Raw genomic sequence first — 14,654 nt, forward strand, 5'->3', positions numbered from 1 at the left:
AACCCCCTTCCCCTCCCCCTTTTCTGATGAAGGGTCTAGGCCCGAAACGTCAGCCTCTCTGCTCCTATGATGCTGCTTGGCCTGCTGTGTTCATCCAGCCCTGCACCTTGTTGTCTCTTATGAGAAAGGCATATGGGATGCTTGCCTTTAATAGCCAGGCATAGAATATAGGAGCAACAATGTCTCACAGCAACTCTATAAAAGATTGGTCAGGCCACAGATGGAATACTGTAGGTTCCGGTCACCACATAATCAGAAGGCTGTGATGGCACTGGAGAGATTGCAGAGGAGATTCACCAGGACTTGCCTGGGAAGAAGTGTCACTGGTGTGGAAATGTTAACTCTGCTTTTTCCTCACAGACGCTGTCAAACTTGCTGAGTTTGTCCAGAAATTTAATTTTTTTGTATGTTACGTTTAATGATGTCAGCTGATTTGAATTCATGACTTTCGGGTGTCTCTATTACAAATGCACTTCTCCACCCAACTCTACTATAATTTTCCCAATGCGATTAATTTTGTTCCATATTCCTTTTCTTTTGCAATTTCTTTGCTTGGAGACCCTTTGACCTAGCTCTGTAGATTACTGTTGTTTGTGTACACAGTAAAATCCGTTTCCTGATATCAGTCTGTTAGTGATTGTCTACAGGGAAACAATTATGTATACGTATATGTTACAGACCACCCAATCCTAAAAACTCGAATATGAAGAACATTCGAGGAGGCACTGTGGTTCAGTGGTTAGCACTGCTGCCTCACAGCGCCAGGGACCCAGTTTCAATTCCAGCATCTGACAACCGTCTGTGTGGAGTTTGCACGTTCTCCTCATGTCTGCTTGGGTTTCCTCTGAGTGCTCTCGATTCCTCCCACAACATGCACGTTAGATGGATTGCCATGCTAAATTGCCTCAAGGTGTCCAGGAGTGTGAAGTCTTGGCGGATTAGCCATGGGAAATGTGGGGGGGGTAGGATGCTTTTCAGAGGGGTGGTGTGGATTCAATGGGCCAAATGGTCTGTTTCCACACTCCAAGGATTCTATGATTTCTTTTCTCCAGGAGAAGCAATTTTCATTTTAATACTATCTGTGGTTGCCTTGGTCATTTTTAATTAATTTAGATAATGCCATTTGTTTACTGTTGCACTTTGTTGCTTAGAGTCAGAGTCATACAACATGGAAACAGACCCTTTGGTCCAACCAGTCCATGCTGACCTTAATCCCAGACTAAACTAGTCCCACCTGACTTGGCCCATATCCCTCCAAATATATCGTGTTCATGTACTTACTCGATGTCTTTTAAATGTTGTAACTGTACCCACATCCTCCACTTCCTCTGGGAGTTCATTCCATACCTGCGCAAAAAAAGAAATGCCCATATGAATTTAAATCTTCCTCCTCTCATCTTAAAAGTATGCCCCCAGTCTTAAAGTCCTAAGGAAAAGACACCTGCTATTCACCTTCTGTATACCCATCATGATTTTATAAACATCTGTAAGGTCACCCCTCAATCTCTTACGCTCCAGTGAAAAAATCCCAGGCTTTGCAGCCTCTCCTTTATAATTCAAACCCTCCATTCCCAGCAACTTGCTGGTAAATCCCTTTTTGAGCCCTCTTCAGTTTAATAATAAACTTCCTATATATAGGGCGAACAGAACTGGACACAAGATTCCAGAAGAAGCCTTACCAATGTCTTGTACAATCTTAACATCATCTTTATAACTCCAATAGTTACAGGCAATGAAGGCAAGCATGCTAAATACCTTCTTAACCACCCTATCTATATGATACGCATCTTTCAAAGAATTATGTACCTTAACCCAGGGATGGATGCACAATTGGCTTGATGGTAGGAAGCAGAAAGTAATAGTGGAAGGATGTTTGTCAGGCTGCAGGCCTCTGATGAGAGGTGTACCTCTGGGTGCTGGGCCCACTGCTGTTTATTGTCTATATCAATAATTTGGATGAGAATGTACAAGGCATGTTTAGTCGTTTGCGGATGACACTAAAATAGGCGGTATCATGGACAGTGAGGAAGATTATCAGAAATTGGAGCAGATCTTGATCAGCTGGGGAAGTGGGCTGAGAAGTGGCAATTGGAGTTTAATAGCAAAAATGTGTGAGGTGTTGCATTTTGGAAAGTCAGATCAAGGTAGGCGTTTCATGGTGAATGGTAGGGCCTTAAGGAGTGTAATGGAACAGAGGGACCTTGGAGTTTAAGTGCACGATTCTCTGAAAGTGGGGTCACAGGCAGACAGGGCAGTGAAGAAGGCACACTGGCCTTGATTAGTCAGGGCATTGAGTACAGAAATTGGCAAGTTATGTTGCAGTTCTAGAGGACATTGGTGAGGCTGGTGGTGGAGTATTGTGTTCAGTTTTGGTCAGCTTGTTATGGGAAGAATGTTATTAAACTGAAAAGAGTGCAGCAGAAATTTACAAGAATGTTGTCAGGACTCAAGGGACTGAGTTATAGGTAGAGGTTGGACAAGCTGGGACTTTTTTCTTTTAGAGCATGGGAGACTGAGGGGGGATCTTTCAAAGGGTATAAGACCATGAGAGGCATGGATAGAGTGAATGCACTCAGTCTTTTTCCTAGGGTTGGGGAATCGAGGACTAGAGGGCATCAGATTGCGATAAGAGGGGAAAGATTACATGGGAACCTGAGGGGCAACTTTTTAACAGAGTGGTATGCATATGGGTTGAGCTCCCAGCAGAAGTAGTTGAGGCAGATACGTTAACAATACTTAAAAGGCTTTTGGACAAATACATGGATAGGAAGGGTTTAGAAAGATATGGGCCAAGTACAAGGAAATGGGATTAACATTGATGCACATTTTGGTCGGCATGGACCCAGTTGGGCTGAAAGGCCTCTCCATTCTGTAGGACTCTATGAACCCCTGCACCTCAGGTCCCTTTTAAATCTTAAAAAAAAAAACAAAAGAACTGCAGATGCTTTAAATCGAGAAAAACAAAAGTTTCTGGAAAAGCTCAGCAGGTCTGGCAGCATCTGTGAAGAAAAATCAGAGTTAACGTTTTGGGTCCAGTGACCCCCCTTCAGAACCCGAGTTTGGCTCTGGTCCGGTGACTCTTCCCAGAACTCAGGTTCTGAGGAAGGGTCACCGGACCCAAAGCGTTAGCTCTGATTTTTCTTCACAGATGCAGTTAGGCCTGCTGAGCTTCTCCAGAAACTTCTGTTTTTGATCCTTTTAAATTTTTCTCCTCTCATCGTAAACTTATGCCGTCTATTCATTGTAGAGCATCCTGTAAAAAGACACACAACTTGTCATTAAAGGCCCGTTAGAGCAACACTCTCTCAAGTGATTTTACATCTTGCAGTTGTGCAAATGCGAGCAGAGACTCATTTGGAAAATGAATTAGTTTTTGTTTTGTACTGAAACTTGGACATATATTTTACTTAAGTTTCATTTGGATCAAAATAACATGGAGCAATATTAACTGTTCCATTTTGTCTGTTTGATAGGTCATGGTGATAGCAATAGCCGGAACATCCCAACTTTGGTAAAGGATATTAGCAATGTAGGAGAAGTTTCTTGTGGAAGCTCGCATACTATTGCATTATCAAAAGATGGAAGAACAGCATGGTCCTTTGGAGGAGGTGACAATGGTAAGTAATGCCTTATGCCGTGGCGATGCTCTTCTGTTTTTGACAGGTGATTTTTAATTTTCGTAGTTCTTTCTAAAAATTTTATTTCCTTCCCCTTTTGAAATAGGTTGTGTTGTGTTTCCCCAATCCCTCTTTGCGAAGTCAAATTTTTGAATGACCCACAAAGTATTTTTGGAGTTAAAATAAAAAGAAAGATTATTCAAGCTAGCGCTGGCTAGTGAAGACCCAAAAACAGCTAGGGAGGCCTTGGGTTTTTTAAGGTTGGAATAATAGAATCAACCTGGATAGGTGTGGCCAGCTCTCACAGACAAGGACTTCTGGTGTTTTTTTAGGTTTACCTTCAATCAGTTGCTGTTGGAGTCTCAGCAGGGCTGGAGTTTTGAAGTAGTAGAAGCTATCTCTTTCCCACTCTTGGTTTCAGCTGGTGTTCTTCTCTGCTGCTGGGTTACCTGTGAGACAAATCTGTTTTTCTGAATTTGCCTTTTTGTCAAAGGATGTTTATGGGATGCTATGAGATTGGAACAGTTAATTAGTGATAGTTACTGTTTCTATTATTCGGTTAAGTTTTCCAGTAGAACTAAGTTATTCTAAGTTCTTCTTTCTTTTGTAGTATTTAACTGTTGTGTTCAAATATATTATGTTTTGCTTAACGTTGAGAAGTTTGACCAGTCAAATTGCATCTGGAAGACAACATTGCATTTGCCTTCAAAATAAGACAAAATTAGGGCCTAGGCTACCTTCTTAGAATATTTTGAAGGGGTCTGGTCTGGTCCATAACAGTGTAGACTGAAATTTCAGGGACAATAGAGGATTATTGTTGGAGATGAGCCGCACTAAAACGCAAGGCACGCTTCAGCTAAGCCTGGAGCTGCTTGTCTGCCCTGATGTTAAAAAGCAGTCTGAGAACAGAGTTCGGTTTAAAACCAGAAGTTTCAGTCATGTGACCAAATTCCTGAGTGGTACAATTCAACCTAGCAAAATGGTTTTGAAGTCACCTGTCAAAACCTTTGTGATGTAGAAAATAACTGTGTGACTGTTCACAACACTTCAACCTTAATACATTTAGAAAGTTTCTTTTCAGAAATGGAGGACCTTGAAACATTGTTGATTATTCCTTTGGGTATTACTGCAAAGTTCTTCAAAATGATATTCAAGATGTCACATTCCAGAGGACTGATGAGTTACCTTTTATCCTGGTGAATGCTGTAAATTTCTAGAATCGGCCAACTTGTCCTTTATGCAGTCAATAACAGCCATTTTAAATCCAACAAATCCAAAATTAAACTTTGTATGCACATGCGTACAGCACAGAAGCGAGCCAATCAGACCAAAAGGTATTTATAGTCTTGGCAAATCACCTCATCTAATCTTGTCAACATATCCAAGATGAAAGAATAGAAAGTTGTGTTTTCCCCTTGAATGCCCTCATGGCATTTGACTCCATTGTGATAGGGTTTAGACATTCTAGCTACTCTTTGGTTAAAGACTATCCACCTAACTTTCTGATTCTTTATTCATGACTATTTTATGACCCCAGTTATGCTCTTATCCATATGGAAAAGTACTTCTTCCACACTATTCTACACTTCTATAATCTTGAAAACTCTTATCAGAACAATCCTCAGTGTTCTCTTGTTCTAGAGGAATTCAGTTCTGAAGAAGTCATGCCAGACTCAAACCATTAATTCTCTATTTCTTAATAGATGCTGCCAGACCAGCCGAGTTTCCCCAAACATTGTTTTCCAGTTCAGTCCTTCAAGATAGTAACGCCACTATTGGCAACTGCAACACTACTTTTTAAGAAAGGAAGGAGAATGAAGTGGGGTAAACTACAGATCTGTTAACCTGATCTCATTAATTGGGAAAAAATTAGTATCTATTTTAAAGGATATGACAACGGGATAATTGGAAAATAATAAGAATAAGCAGTGTTATTGTAGAATTATGTAAGTGAAATCATGTTTAACAAGCCTGTCAGGAGTTTTATGAGGATATAACTAATAGAGTAGATAACAGGAAGCCAATAGTTAAAATATATAATGATTTTCAGAATGCTTTCAATAATGTCCCATTACAACACAATAGGTTTAGATTACACCCTAAGGGATTAAGTGTAATTCTGGCATTGATTGAGATTTGGTTAATGGACAGAAATGGAGAGTCAGGAATAAACGGACTGTTGTCTGATTGGTAGGCTGTGACTGTCGGGTTTACGTAAGAATCAGTGTTTGAGCTCTAGGTATTTGCAACCTACATTCCTACTTGGATGTAGGGGCCAAACATAATATTTCCAGAACTTTTCGTAGCATGGAATTAGATGTGAATGTAAATGAAAATAAGATGCAAAAAAAGCTGAGTGAGCAAGGATACAGCAGATGCAGCACAATGTGGGAAAAACATGGAGTTGTAACAATTTCATAGATTCATAGAATCCCTACAGTGTGGAAACAGGCCCTTTGGCCCAACAAGTCCACGCTGACCCTTGGAGCATCCCACCTAAGCTTCACATCCCTGAACACTACGGGCAGTTTAGCATGGCCAATCCACCTAGCTTGCACATCTTTGGACTGTGGGGGAAACCGGAGCACCCGGAGGAAACCCATGCAGACATGGGGAGAATGTGCAAACTCCACACAGACAGACGCCCGAGGGTGGAATTGAACCCGGGTCCCTGGCGCTGTGCAGCAGCAGTGCTAACCATTGAGCCATCGTGCTGCCCCAAAAGGAAAGGTTTAGAAGGTAAAGCAGAGTATTTCTTAAATGATAAGTGATTGGGGAAATTTTGATGTCCAAAGGGACTTTGGCCTTGTTTATAATTTACAAAAAGCTTACTAGCAGATGCAGCAGGCAATTAGAAAAGCTGATTAGAGCCTTGCATAAAACTTGGAATATTGTCTGCAGTTTTGGTTTCCTGAACTAAAGAAGAATGCCTGCCACAGAGGCTTTGCACCAAAGGCTTATCCAGACTGATTCCGGAGTAGGAGGATTATCTTGTGAGGAAATATTGAGGAGACTGGTCCTATGTTCTCAAGAGGTTTGAAGAATGAGGGATCTCATTAAACAGTGCAGGACATGATAGGATAGATTCAGAAAGAATGTTTGCCCTGCCTCTGAGGCATCGAACTGGGAGACAGAAAAAAAGTTAGACTGTTTAGGACTGAGTTGATAAGGAATTTCTTCACTCAGAGGGTGGTGAATCTTCAAAACTTTTTGTCCCGGGGCATTGTGAGGGCTGAATCATTGAGTACATTCAAGCCAGAAATCAGTAGATTTCCAGGCACGACATGCATCAGTGCATTTATGGACATAGTGAGCAAAAATAAAATTGCACTAGAAGATCAGCGGTGATCAAATTGAATGGCAGTATTCACTAAGTTTCTTTAATTTCTCAGTTCGGTCATCTTTTTTAATAGATTTTTGTGCTGTTTCTCCAGTACATGTATTCTTTTTATAATATGAAGATGATAATTTTGCTTCAGGTAACCAGACCAAAATTTCTATACAAATTTAACATAAATTTTGTGCTTTTCAATCCTGTCCCTCTAGAAATTAACCTCAATTTTTTTTCTTTTTGTCATATTCATTTGTATTCCTTCTTTCAGTGAAATGCATATCTGTATCACCAGGCTGCTTTCCAAGGAGTGGGGACCTTATTCTTGCTACCAAATTGTATTAACCTCACTTTTTGAAGTTTATTTTTCCAATTACTTGTCTATTTTTCAAGGCTGTGATAAAATACAAGAAGATAATTGCAGTTCTGCATATTTACAGTAGTCCTCCCAATTTTATTTTGTTATCTACAAATTTTAGAATTTTGCTCCTCCCTGACCCCAAGTCCAAATCTTGTATATAAATGGTGAAGAGCGGTTGTCCAATAATTCCAATAATTATGAATCTGAATAGCTAAGTTGTAATTCCTACCCTCTTTTCTGTGGTGTAGCCAGCTTGTTGATTATTCTACTACTTGTTCACTGATTCCATAAATTCAAACCAGTGTGACATTGTTTGATTTCGTGGTTTGGGTAGTTTTTGTTGCCATATCATCTCATGGATTCTCATGTAACTAGCTATAATGCTCAGTACTCTAAGTTAATTTGACAGTTTTGTTTTGGATAATAGGAGCTAATATATTCTATTCATTCTGCTAGGTAAACTCGGTCATGGTGACACAAACAGAGTTTATAAACCCAAAGTTATTGAAGCCTTACAAGGGATGTTTATCCGTAAAGTATGTGCTGGGAGTCAATCTTCACTTGCTTTGACGTCAACAGGACAGGTCAGTTAAACTGCAAAAGCATTTTTATGGCATAGAGTATTCTTTTGCTTGTTGTAAGATTAAGTAATTGATGAATACTTGATGTAGCTGGAATGACCCATATGTTAGGAATTTTTTCAAAATGTCTAATTGATGTGTACAACATTGACTAAGCAGTGTTGATGACCCAGCTTTACTTGCTCAATTATGATAACGTAGGCAATGAGGGTCTCATCTGCTGGCTGAAGAGCTGACAAGAGTCTCTGATGGCCTTTTCTTTGTCTCTTTTTTTCGGCATGTCTGCTACAATCAGGCACTTACCAGGACACAGATAGGCCTGGCCTGGGGTCAAGGAGTCAGAAGATGGAAGTCCTAACTAATGAGAGCTGCCAGACTGTCCCAAAGGCATTAGTCTGGGTTTCTGGATTACGTGTCCAGTGATATTACCATTGTGCCTAAGTTTCTCCTTGATTTTTATTTTGTTTTATCATGTTCCTGTGAAGTGCTTTGGAATATTTTATGATAGAAAAGATGCTTGAGAAATATAACAGAATTTATTGTTGGTCCTCATTAACTACAGTATTGCCATATAATAGAATATCAGGAATTTAAAAGTCCTTTGCATCCTATAATTTTGAAAAAAAAACACATAGCATGAATTTGATACCACAAATTTATTTTGAATTAATTTGGTCATCTTTTGATATTTGCTGTATTTTAACTGTAGGTATACGCTTGGGGCTGTGGTGCCTGTCTTGGCTGTGGATCATCAGAAGCTACAGCTTTGAGACCCAAACTTATTGAAGAACTGGCTACTACTAGAGTAGTTGACCTCTCCATAGGTGACAGCCACTGTTTGGCTCTTTCACATGGTAAGAAGCATTCTAAGACAATGTGTGCATTGCAGAAATGACTGCGTATTCTAGTGTATTAGACAGCTTGTGAGATGAATGTAATGATCTATCCTGGTAGTGGCACACTACAAAACATTACAAGGCTTGATAATTGGAACTACTTGATTCTAACCAATCATTTTGTAGCCAAGTATAAAAACCTTGTTTGGTTATTGGAATCTTTCTGATTAGAAAGCTGTAAATTATATCTGTACTCTGAATAGTACATGACTTTATTAGTGAATGTTTAATTTTCAGTTTATTCATAGCTTTAATACCTGTGCCAACTGTAAATAAGGCTATTCTGCAATGAGGAGCAGGGATGCATTAATTCTACCAACACAAAGTTCAATGTTTAAAACATTACGTTTTGCACTTGTAACTTTGATTTTCTGTGGATTATTTACTGTGGCTTTGCTGTATAAAACTTCAGTAAGGCCACATTTGGAATTTTGTGTAGTGGAGTTCCAGTAACCATGCTAACAGGAAGGATATGGAGGTGGGGTTGGGAGGGAGAGTGTGCGCGGGAGGGAGAGCGGGCACATGCATGGGCGGTGGAGGCAGAGGAGGGAGAGCGGGCGGTGGAGGCAGAAGAGGGGGAGAGTCAGTTTGTGTATGAGAGAGGATCTGTGTGGTGGGAGTTGTGTGTGCGCGCGATAATGTGTAGTGTGGTGGTGTCATCTGGAGTGCGACACGATCCTAAGATTCTGGTTAAGACGGTCCTTATGTGTATCGAATTTGGTTAACAGCCTTTGCTTGGCGACTGTTGTTGTGTATCCTGAAGATCCAAGACCAAATGTCCTTGACCGCTGAAGTGTTCCCTCACTAGGGACCGCCCCTGTCTGGCAATTGTTTGTTGGTGTCCATTCATCCATGTCGTAGCATCTGTGCGGTTTCGCCAATATACCATGCCTCGGGCCATCCTTGCCTGCAGCATATGAGATAGACAACGTTGGCGCTGTCTTATAACTAACTCCTTTGCACGTGGTTGGTGGATTCCCCACGCCTGATGGTAGTGTCCATGTTGAAGATCTGACATGTCTTGCAGAGCTTACAAGGACAGGATTGTATAGTATTGTGGTCAGTGTTGTCCTGAAGGCTGGGTAGTTTTCTGCGAACAATGGTCTGTTCAAAGTTTGGTGGTTGTTTGAAGGTGAGAAGGTTAGTAATGAAAGTTGGGTCGCATGGGACCCAGGGAGGGATAGCTAATTGGATTCAAAATTGTCTCGATGGTAGGAAGCAGTGGGTAATGGTTGAAGGTTGTTTCTCTGACTGGAGGCCTGTGACTTGCAGTGTGCCACAGGAGTCACTGCTGAGACCTTTTGTTATTTGTTATTTACATAAATGGTTGTAAATGTACAAGGCATGGTTAGTACGTTTGTGGATGATACAAGATTAGGCGCTATTGTTGTTAGTGAAGAGGGTTATTGATAAAATGGGGTGTAGATAGGATGAATGCATATAGTCTTTTGCCCAGGGATGAGGAATTGAAAATGAGAGGACATAGGGTTTAAGGGGAGAAAGGAACGATTTAAGAAGGACCTGAGGGGCAACTTCTTCACACAGAGAATGGTGCGTCATATGGAATGGACTGCCAGAGAAAGTGGTTGAGGCAGGTACAATAGCAACATTTAAAGACATTTTAATAGGTACATGAATGAGAAGGGTTTAGTGGGATGTGGATGAAATGCATGCAATTGGAACTAGCTGAGTGGGCACCATAGTTTGCATGGACTAGTTTGGGCCAAAAGGCCTGTTCCCATGCTGTATTACTCTGACTGTATTGGAGGTGAGGGGAAGATCTTGGTGAGGTGCTCATCGTCATCGATAATGTGTTGAAGGCTGTGAAGAACTTGGCACAGTTTCTCCACTTGGGAGAAGTACTGGACTATGAAGGGTACCCTATCAGACGTATCCTGTGTCTACCTTCTGAGGAGGCCATTACGGTTTTTCGCTGTGGCATGTCAGAACTGGTGATTAATGAATTGAGATCATCAAACCTGTGAGGGCATCCTTCAACACCTTCAAATGTCTGGCTCATTCCTCCTCATCCAAACAGATCCTGTGTATGTGTAGGGCTTGTTGATAGGGGATGGCTGTTGTATTATGTTTAGGGTGGAAGCTAGAGAAGTGCAGCATTGTGAGGCTATCCGTAGGCTTGCAGTACAGTGAGATGCTGAGGTGTCTGTCTGTGATGGAGATGCGTGTGAGACTGATTCTAAAGAGTAGTCCATGGTAAGTCTGGTTGAATGAAATTTGTTGATATCACTATGTCATTGTTTCAGTGATACCTCGCCATGAGTACAAAAGAAGAAAATGTCATCAGTGTATCTACTGCATTGCGTTGGTCATAGGTTCAATGCAGGAAAGAAGTGTTGTTCGAACCTGTGGCAGAATGGGGAGCAAAATGGCATTGTATAAATTGCTACTTCAGAAGGAGAACCAGTCTGACTCCAAACAAAAACTTATAGATTCTAAACAAGGCCTCACACGTAACATGCATTGTCTGACCTAAAATGTTACCTCCTCTTTACGTGGATAAAACCTTTAGTTCTCTCAGGACAGTGACTTGAAAGGAATTCGGGGATTTATGTATACATATAAATAAATTAAAACCTTCTAATTAATTAAAGATTTAACAGTATCTTGGGTTTGTTTAATACATCCTCATCAGTGGTGTGACCCTTTGATCTTTTACTGATAAATTCTGTGCCTGATACTAGCTCTCTCACTAACACTTGAAGGAGTGATGCTCTGAAAGCTTGTGTTTTCAAATAAACCTGTTGCACTATAACCTGGCGTCATGTGATTTCTGACCTTGTCCACCTCAGTCCAACACCGCACCTCAACATCATCTTTTCTTTAAGGAGAGAATGCTGAGGGGGACATGATTGAGGTGTATAAGGTTGAGGGGTATGGACAGAGTGAGTAGGGATCAGCTGCTCTCCTTGGTTGAGGGTTCAATCACACAGTGGCATAGTAAGGGGCAGGAGATTCAGAGGTGATTTGAGAAGACCTGTTTTCACGTAGAAAGTGGTGGGAACCTGGAATGGGAGTGTAGTGGAGGCCGAAAACCTTCCAACATTTAAAAAATGTTTGGATTTGCATTTGAAATACCATAACATTCGGAATATGGGGCAAGTGCAGGAAATTGGGAGTAGCGTGCTTTAGTGGTAGTTATTGTCGGCACAGCCTTGATGGGCTGAAGGGCCTTTACTGTGCTGTATGGCTCTGACTCTAAGAGTCCTTCTCTCAGGGCTAATATTTATTTTGACCTGTTTCTTTTATATATTTAAAGAAATTCTTGCTGTTGGTTTCTGTACTACTGGCTAGTTTACCCTTTGTAGTTTTCCGCCTCTTCATTATTTTCTGGTCATCTTTTGTTGTCTTTTAATTTTTTGTTCTAATCTTTTGGGTTACCAGTAATCTGGCTGTATAGCATCAAATCAAAATAGAAAAAAAATTCATTATTTTTAACTTGCTTAACCAGCGTTGGTTAATTCCTTGATAGAATCCTTCTTCCTCAATGGGATATGTCTTTGCTAGAAATCTTGAATTTTTACTTGAACGTCTGCCATTGCTCTCAACTCCTAGACCCTCCAGCCAACTTTGCTCTCCTCTTGATGTAATTACCCTCATTTAAGTCTAATACCGTTGTTCCTGTCCCAAGTTACTCAATTTCAAACTAACTTCTACCATGTTATGGTTACTGTTCCCTAGGGTAATGTTTTTCTCTGTGATCCTTGGTAGAATCCCTATTAATGGATTCACAGCATATTGTTTGAAGAAACTTTTCCAAATATACTCTGAATTCTTCCTCATGGCTACCTCCACCAATTTGATATGTGCCAATCTACAAGAAAATTAAAGTTACTTCCAATTCAATGTGCTGTCTTTTTTTATATCCTCTCATTAACTCCTATTGTATTCTGTGCCCTACAAGTTACCATTTGGGGTACTTTAGATTACTCCCACCAGTGTTTTATTCCCATTGTTATTTCTTTCTGCCAGTATGCGTTCAAAATCATCTGTTCCAAGATAATTCAGAGATAATAAGAACTGCCAATGCTGGAGTCAGAAATAACAGTGTGGAGCTGGAGGGACACAGCCGGTCAGGCCGCATCAGAGAAGCAGGAAAGCTGATGTTTTCGGTTGGGACCCTTCTTCAGAAATGTCCCTCTGATGCTGCCTGACCTGCTGTGCTCCTCCAACTCCACACTGTTTATCTCTTGTTCCAAGATCATTTCTTGTTTTCGTAATTATCCATCTCTAACTAACAAAGCTACCCCACTGCCGTTTATATCATATAGGAGCATATTACTGCGGACGGTGGAATCTGAACTGAAATCAAAAAATGCTGGAGATGACAGTGGGTCAGGCAGAGAAAGCAAGCTAATGTTTAGAGTCTCGACACTCTCCATGGATGTTACCTGACCTCCTGTGATCTGTAGCATTTTTTATTTTCAGCCCTTTCCATCATGTTTGTCCTTTTGTAAAGTCGCATACCCCTGAATGTTTCATTCCTGATTTTGCATCTCCTGTAACCATGTCTCCGTAATAGCTATAAGATCTTACCTCCTCCATTAATCTCTATTTGGGGCAACAATTCACTTGTGTTCTGATTAGTACGCAGATTTAAACAAAGACCCATTCATTTTGCATTTTTGCTGTTTTTCTCCCTCTTGACTCTGTTGCTTTTTTTTAATGCTTGTACAACCTGTCCCTGCCTGTCCCACTCTGGGTTTTGTTACCTAACTAGGTGACCTGCAATGCTGCCATATCCTTTTGCTATATAAACCTGTGTTTACCCTTTCTTTCACTTGTCATTTTCTGCTTTGCAAAGCCTTTGGTATCCTTCAATTAGGAAATATGCTCGACAGAAGCCTAGTGATATTGTCACTGGACCTGTAATCTGGACCTTGAGTCTAATGGCCTGAGGACATGCATTTGAAACCGTGATAGCAAATGGAGAAATGTAAAATCAATTAAAATTGTCTGGAATTAGAAACTCTAGTCTAATCGTGACCATGCAACCACTTTTTATTATTGTAAAAGCCTATCTGGTTCAGTAAAGTCATTCACCTGGCCTGGCCTACATCTGACTCCAGACCCATAGCAATTTGGTTGACTCTTAATTGCCCTCTGGCAATTTGGGATGACAATAAATATCAGCTTAGCCAGTGACATCTAGATTGCATGAACTTATTTTTCAAAAAAATACACCTTGCTTTTTTTTTTGCTTTGAATTCTTAGATTGACATCTTTCTAATTTGCTGAATGATGCTGTTTGAAAATGAAAACTTTTGATTTAGATGCAATGTATTATCTGTGATTTCTTATTTTAATGTTAGATAATGAGGTGTATGCTTGGGGCAATAATTCTATGGGACAGTGTGGTCAAGGAAATTCAACTGGTCCAATCACGAAACCTAAAAAAGTGATTGCTTTGGATGGAGTAGCATGTCAGCAGATTTCTGCTGGAACTTCCCACAGCTTGGCTTGGACAGCATTACCCAGAGACAGGTTAGAAAATGTAACAACAATTTCCTTAACAGTATTTTGGACAAATTGCTATTTGGACACAATGTTCAGCACTCCCTCTGTTTTGTTATGACAGACAAGTTGTGGCTTGGCACAGACCTTACTGTGTTGATTTAGAAGAAAGCACTTTTTCTCACCTTCGATCATTTCTTGAATGGTACTGTGATGGAATCAACAACGAAGTTCCACCACTCCCTTTCCCTTCATCCAGGTACGATTGGCTGTTACGTGGTTTGGTGAGTTTATTGACTAGTTAATGTGTTCAGATTTAGTGCCTTCACTTTAAAGCAAATGTGTTAACCAATACACTTTCAAACCAAACCATTAAATAACTGACTAATATCTTGG

At 40.5% G+C, this 14,654-nt stretch overlaps 1 protein-coding gene across 1 annotated transcript in view; it reads left to right on the forward strand.

Moving 5' to 3' along the window:
* herc1 (HECT and RLD domain containing E3 ubiquitin protein ligase family member 1) overlaps positions 1-14,654 on the forward strand; it is a 333,814-nt gene that overhangs the window by 48,406 nt on the left and 270,754 nt on the right. Inside the window, exons 7-11 of the mRNA XM_048617017.1 lie at positions 3,474-3,617; positions 7,766-7,893; positions 8,600-8,744; positions 14,117-14,288; positions 14,383-14,517. Coding sequence (XP_048472974.1) covers positions 3,474-3,617; positions 7,766-7,893; positions 8,600-8,744; positions 14,117-14,288; positions 14,383-14,517 — 724 coding nt within the window. The remainder of the gene's footprint in view (positions 1-3,473; positions 3,618-7,765; positions 7,894-8,599; positions 8,745-14,116; positions 14,289-14,382; positions 14,518-14,654) is intronic.

Source organism: Rhincodon typus, chromosome 36, assembly GCF_021869965.1.
Source record: "Rhincodon typus isolate 14 chromosome 36, sRhiTyp1.1, whole genome shotgun sequence".
NCBI lineage: Eukaryota > Metazoa > Chordata > Chondrichthyes > Orectolobiformes > Rhincodontidae > Rhincodon > Rhincodon typus.